Source organism: Plasmodium falciparum (genome assembly GCF_000002765.6).
Source record: "Plasmodium falciparum 3D7 genome assembly, chromosome: 7".
NCBI lineage: Eukaryota > Apicomplexa > Aconoidasida > Haemosporida > Plasmodiidae > Plasmodium > Plasmodium falciparum.
Genome location: NC_004328.3, coordinates 1,337,501 through 1,355,762, shown reverse-complemented (window position 1 = coordinate 1,355,762; position 18,262 = coordinate 1,337,501). Strand labels below are relative to the sequence as shown.

The 18,262-nt window shown below is 16.9% G+C and overlaps 3 protein-coding genes and 1 pseudogene across 3 annotated transcripts, besides 1 other annotated feature; 1 reads left to right on the top strand and 3 right to left on the bottom strand.

Annotated features, from left to right (window-relative positions):
* Positions 1–280: 280 nt before the first annotated feature.
* Positions 281–2,005, bottom strand: PF3D7_0731400 (annotated as a pseudogene).
* Positions 281–2,005: a sequence feature (serine/threonine protein kinase, FIKK family, pseudogene).
* Positions 2,006–4,613: 2,608 nt separating this feature from the next.
* PF3D7_0731300 (Plasmodium exported protein (PHISTb), unknown function) lies at positions 4,614–5,731 on the bottom strand (the record flags this gene model as incomplete). Its single annotated transcript, XM_001349170.1, has 2 exons — positions 4,614–5,468; positions 5,633–5,731. The coding sequence occupies 2 exons, from the start codon at positions 5,729–5,731 to the stop codon at positions 4,614–4,616; spliced, it is 954 nt and encodes a 317-aa protein (XP_001349206.1).
* A 6,035-nt stretch (positions 5,732–11,766) lies between these two features.
* Positions 11,767–12,921, top strand: PF3D7_0731200 (Plasmodium exported protein, unknown function; the record flags this gene model as incomplete). Its single annotated transcript, XM_001349169.1, has 2 exons — positions 11,767–11,940; positions 12,166–12,921. 2 exons carry the CDS (start codon positions 11,767–11,769, stop codon positions 12,919–12,921), a joined length of 930 nt encoding a protein of 309 aa, XP_001349205.1.
* A 1,051-nt stretch (positions 12,922–13,972) lies between these two features.
* PF3D7_0731100 (EMP1-trafficking protein) lies at positions 13,973–16,804 on the bottom strand (the record flags this gene model as incomplete). The annotated part of the gene is made up of 2 exons (XM_001349168.1): positions 13,973–16,441; positions 16,601–16,804. 2 exons carry the CDS (start codon positions 16,802–16,804, stop codon positions 13,973–13,975), a joined length of 2,673 nt encoding a protein of 890 aa, XP_001349204.1.
* Positions 16,805–18,262: the final 1,458 nt, after the last annotated feature.

Here is an 18,262-nt window from a genome sequence, read left to right as displayed (position 1 = left end):
ATATTTTTTGTATGAAAAAAATATGCATGCTAAATAATAAATGTTAAAAAAAAAAAGTACACTTGAAAAATTATATAATTTTCTTGTAAAATAAATATGTACTTCAAAAATATTAAGGTACTACAAAAAATATTTTAATAAATTAAAATATATATATATATATATATATATATTAATTTATTTCTTTTTTTAAATTATAATTATTAAATATTATTTAAATAATTATTAATAAATATCGTAAAAAGAAAAAAAAAATATATTGAAAAGAGAGGGGAACCAATTAAATATTGGATGACCACCAAGGATTTTTACTCAAATCATTTAAATTTAAATTCTTCCTATAATCCATGTGTAACAATTGCTAAAAAAAAATAACAAATATATAAATAAATATAAATAAATAAATAAATATATATATATATATATATATTTATATATAAATATATTGTATGAATCATTTCATATATTTTCGTATTACTACCTTAATTATATTTTTTAATTCTTTTGGCCATCTTTTCGTCTTTTTAAAAAAATCAAGGATCATGTCAAATTGTTCAAATTTTAAATATTGTAAATCATATGATGGATCAGAACGCTTCCATAAAAAATTATAATTCCAAATCCATATAAATACGATTCCCAACATATATTTATCAACTGACGAAACATTAAAATAAAACGTTTTTCGTTCTTCTTGATCTGTAATAGACTTTAAATATTCTAATGGATAAGTAATATCGAGTTCTTCCTGTTTTTTAATTAATTCTCAACATTCAGGAGGAATAAATCGAATCTTACCAACACAAGGAGCACATGATTCAAAGGAATGAATACAATTTATATTATTTATATGTCTTAAATTATAAGTATACATAGGAGTAGCTTTCCCAAAATCACATAAACGTATTTCATGTTTATCTGATATTAATATATTATGACTAGTAAAATCTAGATGAGATAATCCTGCATTGTGTAATTTTCTTAATAAATTTAAACAATTATATAATAATTTTTTTTTCTTTTTTTTTCTTCCTATAGAAAACATTTTTTTTCTTTGTCTTTTTATATATTCATTTATATTCTCTCCAAAATATTCAGAAACTATTATAATATAACCATTCATGTTTGATTCCAATTCATTTGTTAATACGCTATTGAATGTATCCAAATCTTGGAAAATATTTTCTTGAGGAAATTCTCCACCGATATAATGTACATCTGGTTGAAATAAAACTCTGTATAACTTAGGTGCTATCCCTGGATAATATTCATTCAAAAAAGATAAAGCAACTGCTTCCATAACATAATTTTCAGCATTTATAATATATTCTCCTTCATATTCATTCATTAATTTATATTGCTTTACCCATGCACTAATAGGAATCTTTTTTATGAATAATCTTATCCCATTACCATTTTTTGAACTAATAAATGTTTCATACATTTTATGAACCCTTGAACTACCAATTTCACAATTATTTGTTGTTATTCTTTTTAATTCCCAAACGTCATAATTCATACCATATACACAAAAATTATAAGAAAAATCTAACATCTTAAGTAAACACTGTTTCCCTAATTCCCAGTTATATAAATTATTCGAATCTGAACAACTTTCATTATTATGGGCATAATTCATATATTTTATAGAATCCCAATTGTTATCAATAATACCATTTATATATTCATTTTCTTTATTCATTATATTCAATTTACAAAAACGATGTTTATCTCCTCCCCAATCAGTATCATTAGTCCGATCTTCAAAAAAATTATCCTCACAGTTATTTTTATTTAATCTTCCGAATAAGCACATATTAGTTTTCTTATTTAATAACCAATTATTACTCTTTTTTTTTATTCCTTTATTAGTAAATATAGAACGAATAAAAGGTATATTCGACGTATTGAGCAATTTTTCATATTCAGATAAATTTCTTGAATGTTCATAAATTATATTTAATGGTTTATTTGTCCATTTATCCATTACCACCAAAATAGGCATCAAAAGGGAACATATATTATTAAATATATTATGCATATATAATAAATATATAAATAATTATTATATGTATATATATATATATATATTTTTATTTATTTTATTCTTTTTTTTTTTTTTTGTTTGTTTCAAATTAGTAATAAAACATATATGACTCCTAACAGATGAATCATACAATATAATACATAATTTTTGTTTTTATAAAAAAATATAAATCCTTTTTAATTTATTTACTCCTCAAACTAATAATGAAAAATTCTACAATATATAATATATATATATGTTATATTCAGTTAAACATTCCTTTTAAAAATATAAAACTCCTTATATTCAAATGGTTCTTACCTAATTATTTTATTTAATAAAATTCTAACATTTAAATTTTTCATGGCTTCTTTATTTTTATTTTATTTTTTTTTTTTTAATCTATAATTTATAAAAATATAAAATATTACATTCTTATAAAAATGATTAAAATTATATAATTCTTATAAAACATTACAATATTATGTTAAATATAGAAGACATCCATATATTATTTAATCATAATTTCCTATATCTTTTATATATTATGAAGATATTTTTAAATTATACATATAAATAAAATATATATATATATATATTTATATATATATATATATATTCCTTTTTATAAAAATATAAAATTTATTTATTATGAATAACACAAATTTTTATTAAGGACACATGGAAAATTACTAAAGTATATATATATATATATATATATATATAAATTTAATTAATTACAAAATTATAATAAAACTAATTTATATTTTAAAAAAAGAAATTATCTTTTGCATCTTTTACATTTATTTTATTTTAGGACATTTAAAATTTTCTTTACAAAATGAAAAAATATTAAAATATACTTTGTTTTTATAAAAAATATTATTTCTATAAAGTATACACTTTCATTATGGAAAATGTAAAAATTTCAAAATAATATTTGTAAATTATTATAAGCTTTTACTATTCTAATAAAAAAAAAAATAAAAAATAAAATAAAATAAAATAAAATAAAATAACAAATAAATAAAAATAATAAAATAATAAATAATTTATCAAATACAATTACTCAATCATTAACAATTAAAAAACCTTTTTCTTTTTTTTTTTTTTCCCCTTTACATTATGTGAACCTATATATTGACATACACTTTCTTTTGGTTATTTTCCTTTTTAGTTTGCCAACAAGAAAATGTAAGCATATGCATTTCATATTCATCTAACATTTAATTATTATAAAAACAATGTATTTTATTTCACGCATATGAAATAAAGAATTCTTTATAAAAATAAATTTTTCTTTTATTTAAATTTTATAAATATACAATATATATATATATATATATATATACATTATATTCTATTAATTTTTTCCCATATATTTGGTAATCCTTGTAAAAAATTAAGAATGGAATAAATTCATATTGTTTTATAGAACACATACCCAAAATTTTAATAAAAAAAAAAAAAAAATTATCAATATAAATCTATATATATATATATATATATATATATATATATTTATATTTATTTATTTATTTATTAATTTAATAAATTTCTTATTTTTATATTTATTTATTTTTCTTTTTCCCTTTTATATATATTAATTATATCCAAAGTACCATTGTTATTGTTCATAAGTTTAAAAGATTAAAAAAAAAAAAACTTAATTAATTTGTAAAATAGAAACGTATTTTTGAAAACAAAATATACATATATACACATATATATATACATATATATATATGAACACACAAAAAGAATATTTCCTATTTATGATGAGAAATATAATTTCTTTAGAAACAAAATTACACATAAAAAAAAAAAAATAATAATAACATAAAATAATAAAGAATGAAAGAAAAAAAAAAAAAAAAAAAAAAAAAAAAAAAAAAAAATATATATATATATATATATATGCATATATAAATATGGACGTAAACAAAATTAAGAATACAATATAAATAAATACATTAAATATATATAAATAAATATAAACAGATAAATAGATTATACACAGATGATGAAATATGAACATATAAATAAGTGAATTAAATACGAATATATAAAAAATAATAAAAAGGTGAATAAAATACGAATTATAAATAAATATAAACATACACATATATAAGCATATAAATAAATATATATCATAATAATAATAATAATAGTGGCATATATAACAATTACTATTATATTTTTTCTTTTTAATAATAATGATGATTATCTAATATTAAAAAAATACATATATATTATATATCACATAAATTATTATAAATATATTCACTATTATTAATTAAATAAAATATATATATATATATTATTTATTATTTATTATTGTATCTTTTATATTTTTTGCTTTTTTCTTTATATTATATAATCAAAATATTTTTTTCATTTAATACAAAAAAATATAATAAAATAACTTACGGATAAATATATATATTCAATAGTATTCTACTAATATTTCCTTTTTTTTTTATATTTTTTAATACAAACAAAAGAATTGTATTTTCATATTCATAAGAAATCTCTCTAATAATATATATGCATATATATATATATATATATATATTTATTTATTTATTTATTTATTCATATCCTTAAGAATTTTTTTTTTTATACTTTTTTTACTCTTTTTATTTTTTTCTAAATTAATATTATCTGATTTATTTGATTTTTCTTCACATACAATAAGATTTCTTTCTAATTCAAAGGAACGTAATTGATATCTAAAATGTTTAGTAATAATTTCCTTAAATGCAATTTCTAAATGTTTAAGTAAATTTCTCCATACATATCTATTTCCATCAACAAGTAATGCAAATTCACCATGATTTAAAACATCATTATCAGTAATCCATCTAATAAATAAATCATTCATATTAGGTGTAACATTTCTATAAAGATCAGTAAAAGTTGTTCTTAGTTCATTCATTATTTCTTCTTCTTTTGAATAATGTACACTATAATAATTTACAATAAAATTAAAAACCTCAAACATTTTACGTACAGACAAAATATATTTGTTCTCTTCGTTTTGTACTATTCTTGTCCATAATTGATACATTTTTTCATACCTATTTTTCTTACTCTTTTTAATTGATTCAAGTTCATAATTCAAAGCTTTATCATTTTCATTCGAATATTTCGTGTGTTTTTTATTAGTTGGAACCAATTCATATTCTGCATAAATATCTTCATTTATTAGATATTGAAAAAAGGTTTTATTCTCCTTAAACACTGCACTAAGTTTTTTCTTAGGTTTACTAGTAGGAACATTTGTATTATCTAATTCTTCGCTTGATGAGTCATTTCCATCTTTTACATTCTTCATCACTTCACTATAATTACTACTTTGTAAAGATTCCACCTCACTTAAAATTCTTATGTTACTTAATTGTGTTCCACAATTTAAAAATTCATAACTTGTCCACACATTCTAAAATAAAAATATAAATATGTTAATGAACAAATATATATATATATATATATATATATATATATATATATATATATATATTTTCAAAATAAAATCAAATATACATATATATATATATGTATGTATAATTTTTATTATGTATAGTTATATAATTATAAACTTACTAATAAAGTAATGCATATTAGGGATACCATACATAATATAAATAATATTGATCCAAAAAATCCACAAAAATCTACATTCGTTTTATTGCTTTGTTTCATTTTCATGTTAAAAGAATAATTAAGGTTTCCTTTATAACCTTTTTTTTTTTTTTTTTTTTTTTTTTTTTTGGTAGAACACTTTTTTAAATAAAATAACACTTTACCTTTTCTATAATATTATATTTCAATAGTACTATATTAACATATACATAAATAAATAAAAAAATAAATTAATATATATATATATATATATATATATATAATAACAATATAGAGGTGTAAATTTTTCTAAAAAAAAAAAAAATTATATATATACATTTATTTACATACAAATATATGAATACAGTATGAACATGATAAAACATACATTAGACCAATATATACATTAATATATGTCACAAAATTATATACTCCTAATATATATACAAAAAAAGTTCAAAATAATTCAGATACACAAATTTTCATAAGTGTACTATCAAGGAAAATCTTATTTCCATATTTCTACAAATAAGTACAAAAAAAAATATTAAACATATATATATATATATAATAATTTTCTTTTACCTTATATTTTTTATATAAATTAATATCCTTTAGTTTAAAAAAAAAAAAGGAAAAAAATTTACACCCTTTCTAATTAATTAAAAAAATATTATCATATATATATATTATATATCTATATATATATAATATTTAAAGAAGGGAATAAAAAACTATTCATATTAATAAAAAAACAAACAAACAAAAAAAACCAAGAAATATAAAATACTATTTAAAAAAATATACTATTAAAAAAAAAAGAAAAAAATAATAATATAAAATAGTATTAAGTAAAGAATAAAATTTTATAAATCTTAAAAATAAAATAAAAATAAAAAACACCTTATATATAATAATATATATGTATGGATATTATTATATATATATATATATATATATATATATAATATATATATATATATATATAATATATATATATTTATTAGTATATATAACTAAATAAAATATATTTTAGAAATATATAAATAAGGAATTTATGAAAAATTATTATTAAATATTTATATTTATATTATTATTATTATTATTATTATTATTATTATTATATTATATTATATTATATATATATATATATATATTTATTAGTATATATAACTAAATAAAATATATTTTAGAAATATATAAATAAGGAATTTATGAAAAATTATTATTAAATATTTATATTTATATTATTATTATTATTATTATTATTATTATTATTATTATTATTATTATTATTATATTATATTATATTATATATATATATATATATATATATTATATTTACTTATAACCTTTTAATATAAAGTTAAACATGAATTATGTTAAAAAAAAAATTAGTTACAAATATTTTAATTGCAAATTAATTTAAAATAAAAATAATCATATATATATATAATGATTGCAAATGAATAATAAATACTATTTGCTCTCATGCGTTTAGTATATGGGTATACTATTTCTCAACTACACGTATTTACTTTTTTAATGCCGTATATCCAAAAATATTAATTCATTTCCCCATTTCTAATTTATTTACATCAAGTACATGCAGTAAAAAAAAAAAAATAATAATAAAACATACTTTAAAAGTATAAAAGAAATTATTTATTTTAATTTTTCTTTTTTTTCTATTTATATTAAAAATGAATTCATTCTAAATAATTTTAAAATAAGAAATTTAATCTTATTTTTATTATTAATTTATATAATAAGATATTTCCTTATTTAAAAAATATATATAATATAATATACTATTTGTAATTCATATTAAATATGATCTAATATAATAGATTTACATCATATCTAAAAGGGTAAGAGAGGTAACAAAATCATAATACATTAGTATTTTATTTATAAGAGAAAAAAAAAATAAATAAACAAATAAATTAATAAATTATATAGTAATATAAAATTATATTAATTAAATAGTAGACTAAAATTATTTCATTACTATTGTATAAATATATTAGGCATAAAAGTTTTATAATACTATTTTATTCATTTCTTTTATATATATAAATTTACTAATATAAACAATAAATTTATTTTCACAAATTAAAATTATTATCCTTTTCATAAAAATTACGCATAATTTAAATAGCCCTTCTTAAAAAAAAAAAAAAATAAAAGAAGAAATATTATTAACAAAAAAATATTATATATATATATATATATAATTATTATTTTAGATACCATTATTATATATTTTTCCTAGTAAAAATTTTTAAAATTTTTTTAAATAAATATATTAACAAAAAAAAAAAAAAAAAATTTCAGAATTCATTATATCTATATTTATAAAATTATTAAATTTTTAAAAAAATTATATGTAAATATTTATAGCATTTAATTTTTATAATAATACTAAGTTATTATTATAAATATATTTTTATGTATTTTATAAAACGTAATTAATCATAATAGTTAAAATATGTGGTTTAAAAAAAGTTTCATTTTTTTATATTTATTAATATTATATGGATTAAAATATATATATGATCCTATATAAAATAATAAACTATTAATACAAAATTATAACTTGAAAAATTAAGAGGAAAAAAAAATATTTTTATTTAACATATGAAATATAGATACCTTAAATGTTATATTCTCTTATCTTTATAATTCTTAGGAATTATTTGTAAATTCAAATAATTTCATAAAAATAATTCTATACATTTTATAAAATAGTTAAAATTTATTTAAAAAAGAAAAATGTATATTTTATTATATATAAAAAAAAAAAAAAAAAATTCTTTTTTTATTAATCCTAATATAATTTATACACATAAATAATATAATTGGATCATTATCCTATATTAAATTATATATTAATTTTTATGTTGAAATGTATATTTTTATGATGAATATTGCTTCTTTTTTTTTTTTTTTTCTGCTTCCCTCACTAGTATTTACATATTATATATCATGTAATAGGTGTGGTTCCTTTTATTAACACAAATTAAATATTAAATTATTATTATATGTACTTTTCTACATTTGTAAACAAAAAATTAATATAAAATTATACTACATAATATGATTTCTAATATATATCATTATTTTGATATGTCCATTTTATGAATATATTCATATATAATAATTTAGTTGTATATACAAAATTATATTTTAAGTAAGGTGACATTAATACCATAATACAATAATAAAATAACATATTAAAAGTCCCTAATACATAAATATTCAACCTTATAAAGTTTATAATATAATTCTTTTATAAAAAAAAAAAAAATATATAAATACATAAATGAATAAATATATATATATATATATATATATATTACAAATATATTTATTATTGAAAATATTTATTGAAATATTATCAGTTTTAATAAAAATTTCATTTTGTAAATTTATTTTGCTAAATTATCCAATTAGCTTAATCATATATTTTATGATTAAATTTAAAGAAACACTTAATACATATATATATATATATATATATATATATATATATATATATATATGTATAATATTTTAATAGAAACGATTATAAATTCTTTTAATAATACTTACAACACTTTTTTTCCTAACAATAAAATTATAAACATATTTGTCTTATAATATATAATAATAATTCTTCGGGTTACATAATCATTATATTATTTTTTATGTATTTTTTTGTTTTTTAACTTTTATTAATTCAATCAAGATTTTAAATTTGATGTCTTGAAAAAATTATACAAATCTTATAGTTTAAAATAATTATATACAGTATATATATGAAAAAAAATAATAATAAATAATAAATAAATAAAAATGGAAAATATTATGATTTTTTACAAATGACATTAATATGTAATTATACTTTTCTTAAACCCTTAGAAAGTTATTATGGAATATTTTAATTAACTAAAATATGTATAATATAGAAATACAAAATAAATTAATAAGTCACCAAGTTAAGAAATATAAAATGCAAAACGTCCAAATTATAAAATCAAATATAAATTACACAAATGTGAATATTGAATATTATATATAATTTATATTATTGGAATTCTGTTCATGTTATAACATGTGAGATAATACAAAATTAATAATATAATGTAATTTTATATATATATATATATTATACTATCAAACTTTTTGATAAAGACACTTCATATTTTCTTAATAAAACATTCTAGAGTTTATGCAAAAATACCTAAAATAAAATATTCAGCTAATAAAATATAAAAAATATATGATGTGTATTGTATAAAGTTAAAACAAGTGAAAGCAGGAAGTTTTATTAGTTACAAGGGGATTTAAGTTTATTATATTTAGAACCAAAATAAAAAAAAATAAATAAAATAGAATAAAAAATTGTCCATATTATTTTTAAACAAACATATAGAATATGTGTAAAGAATTTTTTTTTTTTTTATTATATATAGAAAATTATTGAATATAATCTCAATAATTTAATTATGGAATTGATAAATTAGGAAAAATTAATTGTATATAAATATATAATTATTGTAAATTCAAAAAAAAAATTATTATGAATAGAATAAATCAAAATTATACAAACTCTGTGTAGGGAAATTAGTATCAAAAAGTTCATATATATACATATAATATATATATTTACTTCAAATACAATATATTTTCAGAATAATTACTTTAATGTAATAATTTATTTTTTTTTTTTTTTTTTGGGCGGGGATGCCGGAAGATATATTTTATTATAAATATAATATTTAAAAATAATATATAAATTTAATATAATTACTTTTATATTTTTATTAAAAGTATAATTAAAATATATAGTATATATATATTATATATAAATATTTCATTTTTCCATTCTTCAAAAATAATTGGTTGTAACTTTTTATTAAATTATATTTTTCCGTATTTTTTCTTAATAAAAATATAAATAAAACCTTAGTTATTTTTTTAATTATTATATATTAGGTTTGTATTCTTAGTAGTTATAAAATTTTAGTATGTAATTTATATTTAAATAATTTATTTTATACTTCTTGATTAATATTAAAAAATATATTATATTATAATATATATATATATTAATATATATAATATAATTTCTGTTATCTTTTTTTTTTTTTTTTTTTTTCTTATAAAGTAATAATATATATTTTTATCTTCAAAATATTATTTTATTGAATTGTTGTATTCATTGTAATAATAATGAATATTTAGATTTATTTTTTTATTTTTGCATGCATATGAAAAATAATATTATATAATATTATATACAAGTTTTCTTTTTATGGGTTATTTTTTATTTTTTTTTTTAAATATATTAAATATAAAAATATATTTTTAATAGTTATATATATATATATATATATATTTATTTAATAATAAAACAAAATATATGGTTATAAAAAAAAAAAAATAATTAGATTATTTGTATACTATATAATATATAATAACTATATAATATTATATTTAACAATATATACTATAATATTATAATAAATCTATATATAAATTATTTTATATAATAATGTATTTGTAAATAGAATTAACTTATTTCATTGAATTTATTATATTTTTTTTTTTTTTTTTTTTTTTTTTTGGTTTACAAAAAAAAAATACATAGATATTCTTTTTAAAACCTTGTAATTTTACTTCTAAAAATACAAGTATGATATTATTATATATAATTTTGATACATAATAAAAAAAATGAAAAAATATATTTATTCTCTTTTAATATAAGAATCTTTTTAAACTATTAGTTTAATTTTATTATTATTACTTTTTTTTTTTTTTGATAATTAATTAGTAATATTTTAATTTTATTTATTAAATGATTTATTATATATAATTGTTTTATCTATTCTAATTATATATATATATATATATATATATATATATATATATCAAAATAAATAATTTCCAATTTTTTATGTGATTATTATTATACTTTCAATATTATATGTACATTTTTCTTATTTCTAAAATATGCATATTTAATTCTTCATATATATTTTTTCTTTTTTGGTCCATTAATTTTTATAAAAAAAGAAAAAAAATAAAAAATACAACATGATTCATAAAACATTTAATAAAATATCTCTTATGAAAAGTGAACAAAATTTTAAAAAGACAAATAATAAAAATCCTCTAGAAAAAAAAAAAAGGAATTTTAAAAAATATGTAACTAATAATAAAATAAGATTATTCGTTTTGTTTCTTGAACTGGTTTTATGTACCATTCTACACACAACAATAGAATTGAACTATTTTAATGAGGTAAAAAAAAAAAAAAAAAAAAATTTTTATACACATAATATAAATATATATATATATATATATATATTATTCATTTATGTAATGTTTCACCTTATATGAAAATGGATACATATATTTATATATACATATATTTATATTTATGTTTCTATTTATGTTTATATTTATGTTTATATTTATGTTTATATTTATGTTTATGTTTATATTTTTTCATTTCTACCTTTGTAGCTGTCAAAAAACAAATGTTCAAATAAAAATTACACAGTAAATAATAGAAAAGAATATGGTCAATTTATTAGACTATTATGTGAAGTAGAAAATAATAATAATGATTATGAATTAAATGGACCCTCCCTAAGTGATGTAGATCCTTATAATATTGAAAACTATGGAGAAGAAAGAAATAATACGAAACAAGATAAAAGTGATAATAATCTTTATTACGTATTAGATAATAAATATGATACAAAATTATTAGAAATAAAAAATGATTATGAACGAGCATTAGAAGATATGAATACGACTAATAAAGAAGAAAGTTATGGAACTGAAGTAAATAATATATTAGAAGAAATATATTATGATCACACAGTATCTGAAGTATCACATGAACAATTAAATGAATTAAATGATAATGAAGACATTTCATTGCATGAAAAACAACTTAGAAAAGAAAGATCAACTCTAAGTGATAAAGATAATTCTAAAGATTCTAATGCTCAAAACAAAGAACAAGGTGATGCAGTGAATAAAAAGTTTATAAAAATTTTTGAAAAATTTTTTGAAAGAATGAATAAACATAGAGTTAATTATTTACGTAATAAATATCAAATATTTCAATTCCTTAATGAATTAAATAGAGAGGACAGGGAAAGACTTAAAGCCTTATTCTTTGTTGCAGTAGCACTTGCAATTTTAGGAATTGTTTTTATTATATATATAATAGTTAGAATCATACTTTTAATATTTTTTCTCTTTGAATAATATTAACATTCTATTTTTATCTTCAGAAGTTAAAGAAAACAAAAATTCTTAAGAAACAAACAATTTTTTTTTTTTTTTTAATAATATTACTTAATTATTTATTAAACAAATAGGAACATATATATAAATATATTATTAATATCACCTTTTTATTATTATAATGATATATATATCATATATATCAAAAATAACGTTTTTATTCTATTTCTCCATCTTCCTTTGTTTTGTTCTATTTTGTTTTGCTTTTTTTTTTTTTGGTTTTTTTTTTCATTTACTATTTTATCTTAACTTTTATATGCCTATATGCTATTCTTATATTTTATACCTAAAATTTTTTTTAATCAGTATGATAAGAACAATCATGTGGATATAAATATAGACATATATTTCTACAGGATGTAGCATTCTTCATTATTACATTAAATCAATAATGAAGATTTTATATTATAAAATAAAAAATATTTTATTTTATTATTTTTTTTTTTTAAAGTTTTTAAAATATCAAATGACACAGCAAAAAAAAAAAAAAAAAATAAATAAATAAAACGGCAAAAAAAATATAGAGACGGATCCAAAAAAATATAAATATAAATAAAAAAATATATATATATATATATTTATTTATTTAAATATTTAATAAGGTACATTATTAAAAAAAATAATAATGTATACAAATAAATATAATTACAAGTATACAAATTCCAATCCTTTATATCAAACTTATATAATAGATTAATATTTTGATTGTAGAATAAATCCAATATGAGGTATATACATACATACATACATATATATATATATATATATATATATATATATATTTTTATTTTTTTATATTCAAATACAAAAATATGATATATTTACATTTATATTGTCCTATTATTATTGTAAATATATTTTAATTAAACATGTAATAATTTCTTTTCCTTTTTTTTTTTTTTTTTTTTTTTTTTTTTTTTTCTTTTTTTTTTTTTTGTATGTTCTACCTTTAATTTATTCCACATTCTATAAAAAATATATTATACATTTAATATACAAATATTTTTATATATTATTCACCCATGGTTATAGCCAAAGTTCCTCTTCTCATATTCTCTTTTTCAATAACATCACAAGCTATTCTATCTTGACATTTCTTATTTAAATATAACATATATTGATGAAATGATTTAACACAATCGCTTAGAAAACATTCCAAAGCATGTTTTGTAACAGCCTCTCTTTTAATAAATGAATAAAAAACTTTATTATAAAAATTCTCCTTCTTTTCTAACTTAGTAGCAATATATTTGCTGTAAGCAACCCACAGATCTTTTGCAAAGTCTTCAAGTAAATCATATGTATTTGTTAAATGACCAATGTATTTCATTAAACGATACTGCATCATAGCAAATTTATGTCTTTCCACTTCACGTAATTGCCACCATATATGGAGAATATCATTAATAGATGGAATATTATCTAAAGATCTAACCATTTCAGTTAAATCTTCTTCCGTTATTTCGTGATTTAGATCAAAAAACTTTTTACGTACTTCAGATATATTTGAACCTTTAGAATTTTGTTGAGTGTTGTATCTATTATTTGAATGGTCTCGTGTTTTGTTAAATTTTTCTTCTCTTTTTCGGAAATCATTACTACTACTGTTAAAATTATTATAAAAGGATTTTAACAATTCCTCATCTTCTTTCGTCAGGTTATTTCCTCTAGAATCACTATTAACATAATACATAGATTCTCTCATATAGTCTTCATCTTCATTTCTCTTTTTCCTTCCTTTATAATCATTTGGTACATAATAATTGGTCTCCATTGTAGCACTATCTTGATAAACTTCATAATTTCCATCATAATTATTATAATTTCTATAATCCCATTCATTTAGTTCTTCATAATTATAATCATCACGATTTTTTCCTTTATAATTTTGAGCATCATTATAACCTAATCCTAATGATGTTGTAGAATAATTATCGGTTTCACTTTGTCCCTGAAATTTTTCAGGATCATAAAAACTTCCTGTCGGTTTTCTAGGATAATCTTCTGTCACATTCATTCCATTAACTGTCTTATAATTATTATTATATACATTGCTTTGTTTCCCAGAATTTTCATCTTGTTTTGGTTTTCCTCTATAATTATCATGACCATTATGAAATGGTTCTTCTTGCATATGAGGATAATATTTTCTATCCGAAGCTCCTAAGTAATTTTCATTTCGATTTGAATTTGACACCGATGAGGTTCTTAAATTATTATTCTTCTTATCTGTTTCCCTATAGTTTTCAGGATCACTGAAAAATGAACCCTTTGGCATTTGAGGATTTTCTTCTTTTTTATAGGATGTTTGATAATTACTATTTCCATTATAAAATGATCCTGAGGTATATCTATTATTTTCTTCTGTTATTTTAGATCCACTGAAGTTGTAATTATCATTATTAAATAACCCGTATGGTTTATTATGGTCTTGTTCTTTTTTTTCTGTTCCTCTAATATTTTCAGGATTATTAAAAAATGTTCCACTTGGTATTTTAAGATTTACATCACTTTTTTGATACCCTTGATTATTAAAATTTCCACTATCAAATAATCCTTGTTGCATCCTAAGACCCATTTCATTTCCATTGACATCTCCCTTCATATTTGTAAAATTATTAAACGTCATTCCAGAACCTACTGTAAAATTTTTCTCAGTTTTACTAGTTCCTTGAAAATTTTCTGGTCTACTGAAATGTGATCCTGATGATGCTCCAGTATTTTCATCATCTTTACCAATTCTTTGAATATTCTCAGATGTATTAAAAAGTGATTTTGGTGGTATTCTATTATTCTCCTCAGTTTTATGAACTCTTTGTAGATTTTCAATTCCGTCGAAAAATGTTCCTGATGGCATTCTAGGATTTTCTTCATTTTTAAGAGTTCCTTGAAAATTTTGAGGTGAATTAAAAAATGATCCCGATGGTATTCTAGAACTTTCTTCATTTTTAGCAATTCCTTGAATATTTTCAGGTCTACTGATAAATGATCCTGATGATATTCTAGAACCTTCCTCAATTTTACCAGCTCCTTGAATATTCTCAGATGTATAAGAAAATGGTCCCGATAGTACTCCAGAATTTTCCTTAGTTTTAAGAGATCCTTGAAAATTATCAGGCGAACTGAAAATTGATCCTGATGGTCCTCTAGGATTCTCCTCATTTTTATAACCTCCTTGGAAATTCTCAGGTGAATTAAAAAGTGATCCTGATGGTGCTCTATAATAACCTTCATTTTCAAAACTATCTTGTTTATTTTCTGATCTATAAGAAAAAGATCCGGATGGTACTTTGGGATTCTCTTTTCTTTCTGGAGCTTCAGTATTATAGCTACCCGAAATAAATGTTTTTGTGGGAGCAAATGTATTATGTAGGTCCATAAAATTTATACCACCTTCTTCAGATTTTTCTCCCAAGTTCCTTAAATATCTATTGTTAATTGGACTTCCTTTAGTTATAGCATACTCCTGTGAAAATATATTCTATAAAAAATAAAAAGTAAAAAAATATCCATAAATATAATTATACATATATATATATATATATATATATATATATGAATATATATGTCGTAATTATCTTAATATATATGTCATATAATAACAATTCATGAATATTTATATTTTTAATATATAACTTACTAGTAATACTATATATACAACTAATGTAAGAACAGACAAAGCAGAATGTACAGGTGAAAAGAATGTTACAAAATTTCTGCTATCATATTTCTTAAATTCCTTATTATTGTATAAATTAATCGATGATTTCTTATTATTTACAACATTATTCAAACGTATTGATTTTTTTGATAATAAAAATTGGGGATCCTTAAAAAGAAGCATGTTCTAATTTATATTACTATAATATATTATAAAAGAATATTAATATTTAATCTAATATAAAAATACTTCTGGTCCTTATACTATTTCTGTTATGGAATGGTTCTCATAAATACACTTAACGATAAGGGAATTTAAATTATATCTTATGTATCTATATAGATATATACATACATATATTAATGTATATATTTATCTACATATAATTTAAATATACACAATTTTAATTTATAAATAATATTTATACATATATATACAACAATACATAATATTAATTAATTATTTATAAATAATACGGGAATTTTACAGAACACAGATGGGGGATCGGAATACATATAACAAATCCGGGTATTAATACATTACATTATATTACAAAATTAAACAAAACAAGGATAAAAATATACAACGTCAAATATAAATGATATAATAAAATATTATTAAGAATAAATTAGCAAAATATAAATATAATTATATAATAATAATTATTAAATAATTTCTTCAATCATATATTAATATATATATATATATATATATATATATTATGAAAAATATAATAAATTATAGTTTATAATAATGTATTATTATATAAAAATATATATATATAAAAGGTCTTTCATATAATTTAATATATTTCTTCATGTATACTTATTTTTTTTATATTTTTTTTCCTACAGTTTCCTTTATCATATATATATATATATATATATATATATATAAATTATCTATCAAGCAAGGTTATAATACATTTCCATATTAATCCAGAAAAACCGAAATATTTTATATAAATATATACAATAATTATTTAATAATATTCCTTTTTCTTATTATATATATATAATATATAAAATAAAATAAATCTTACAAATATATATTATATATATATGTATATATATATAATCAAGAAAAATCTACATTATATATATTATAATATATATTAGAAATTCAATATTTTCTTTTATATACATATTTTTTTTTCAAAGCGTTTTAAAAAAATATATATAAAAAAAAAAAAATATATACAAAATATAGTTCCAATAAATAAAAGTTATATTCATTCATATAATATTGAATTTGATATTCTTAATGTTATTTATTTATTTTTTTCTACATATATAAAAAAAAAAAATAAAAAAAAATAAACCAAATCTATTTATAAAAAGAGAGAGAAAAAATATTCAATTTGCAATTTTTATAAAATTTTTAAATACTTAATTTTTAAAATTATTAATATATGTTATATATTTTTTGTAGGTTCTCTACAAATATTATAAATAAATATATTATATTCTATATATTATAATAATTATAATAATATTAAATATTATTAATATATATATATAATATAATATAATATATAAACGTAACATCATTAAATGTTTTATATATTCACATAATTTTTTATGTATACTTAAAAATGTTAAAAATATCAAAAAAAAAAAACATACGAAAAAAAAATACATT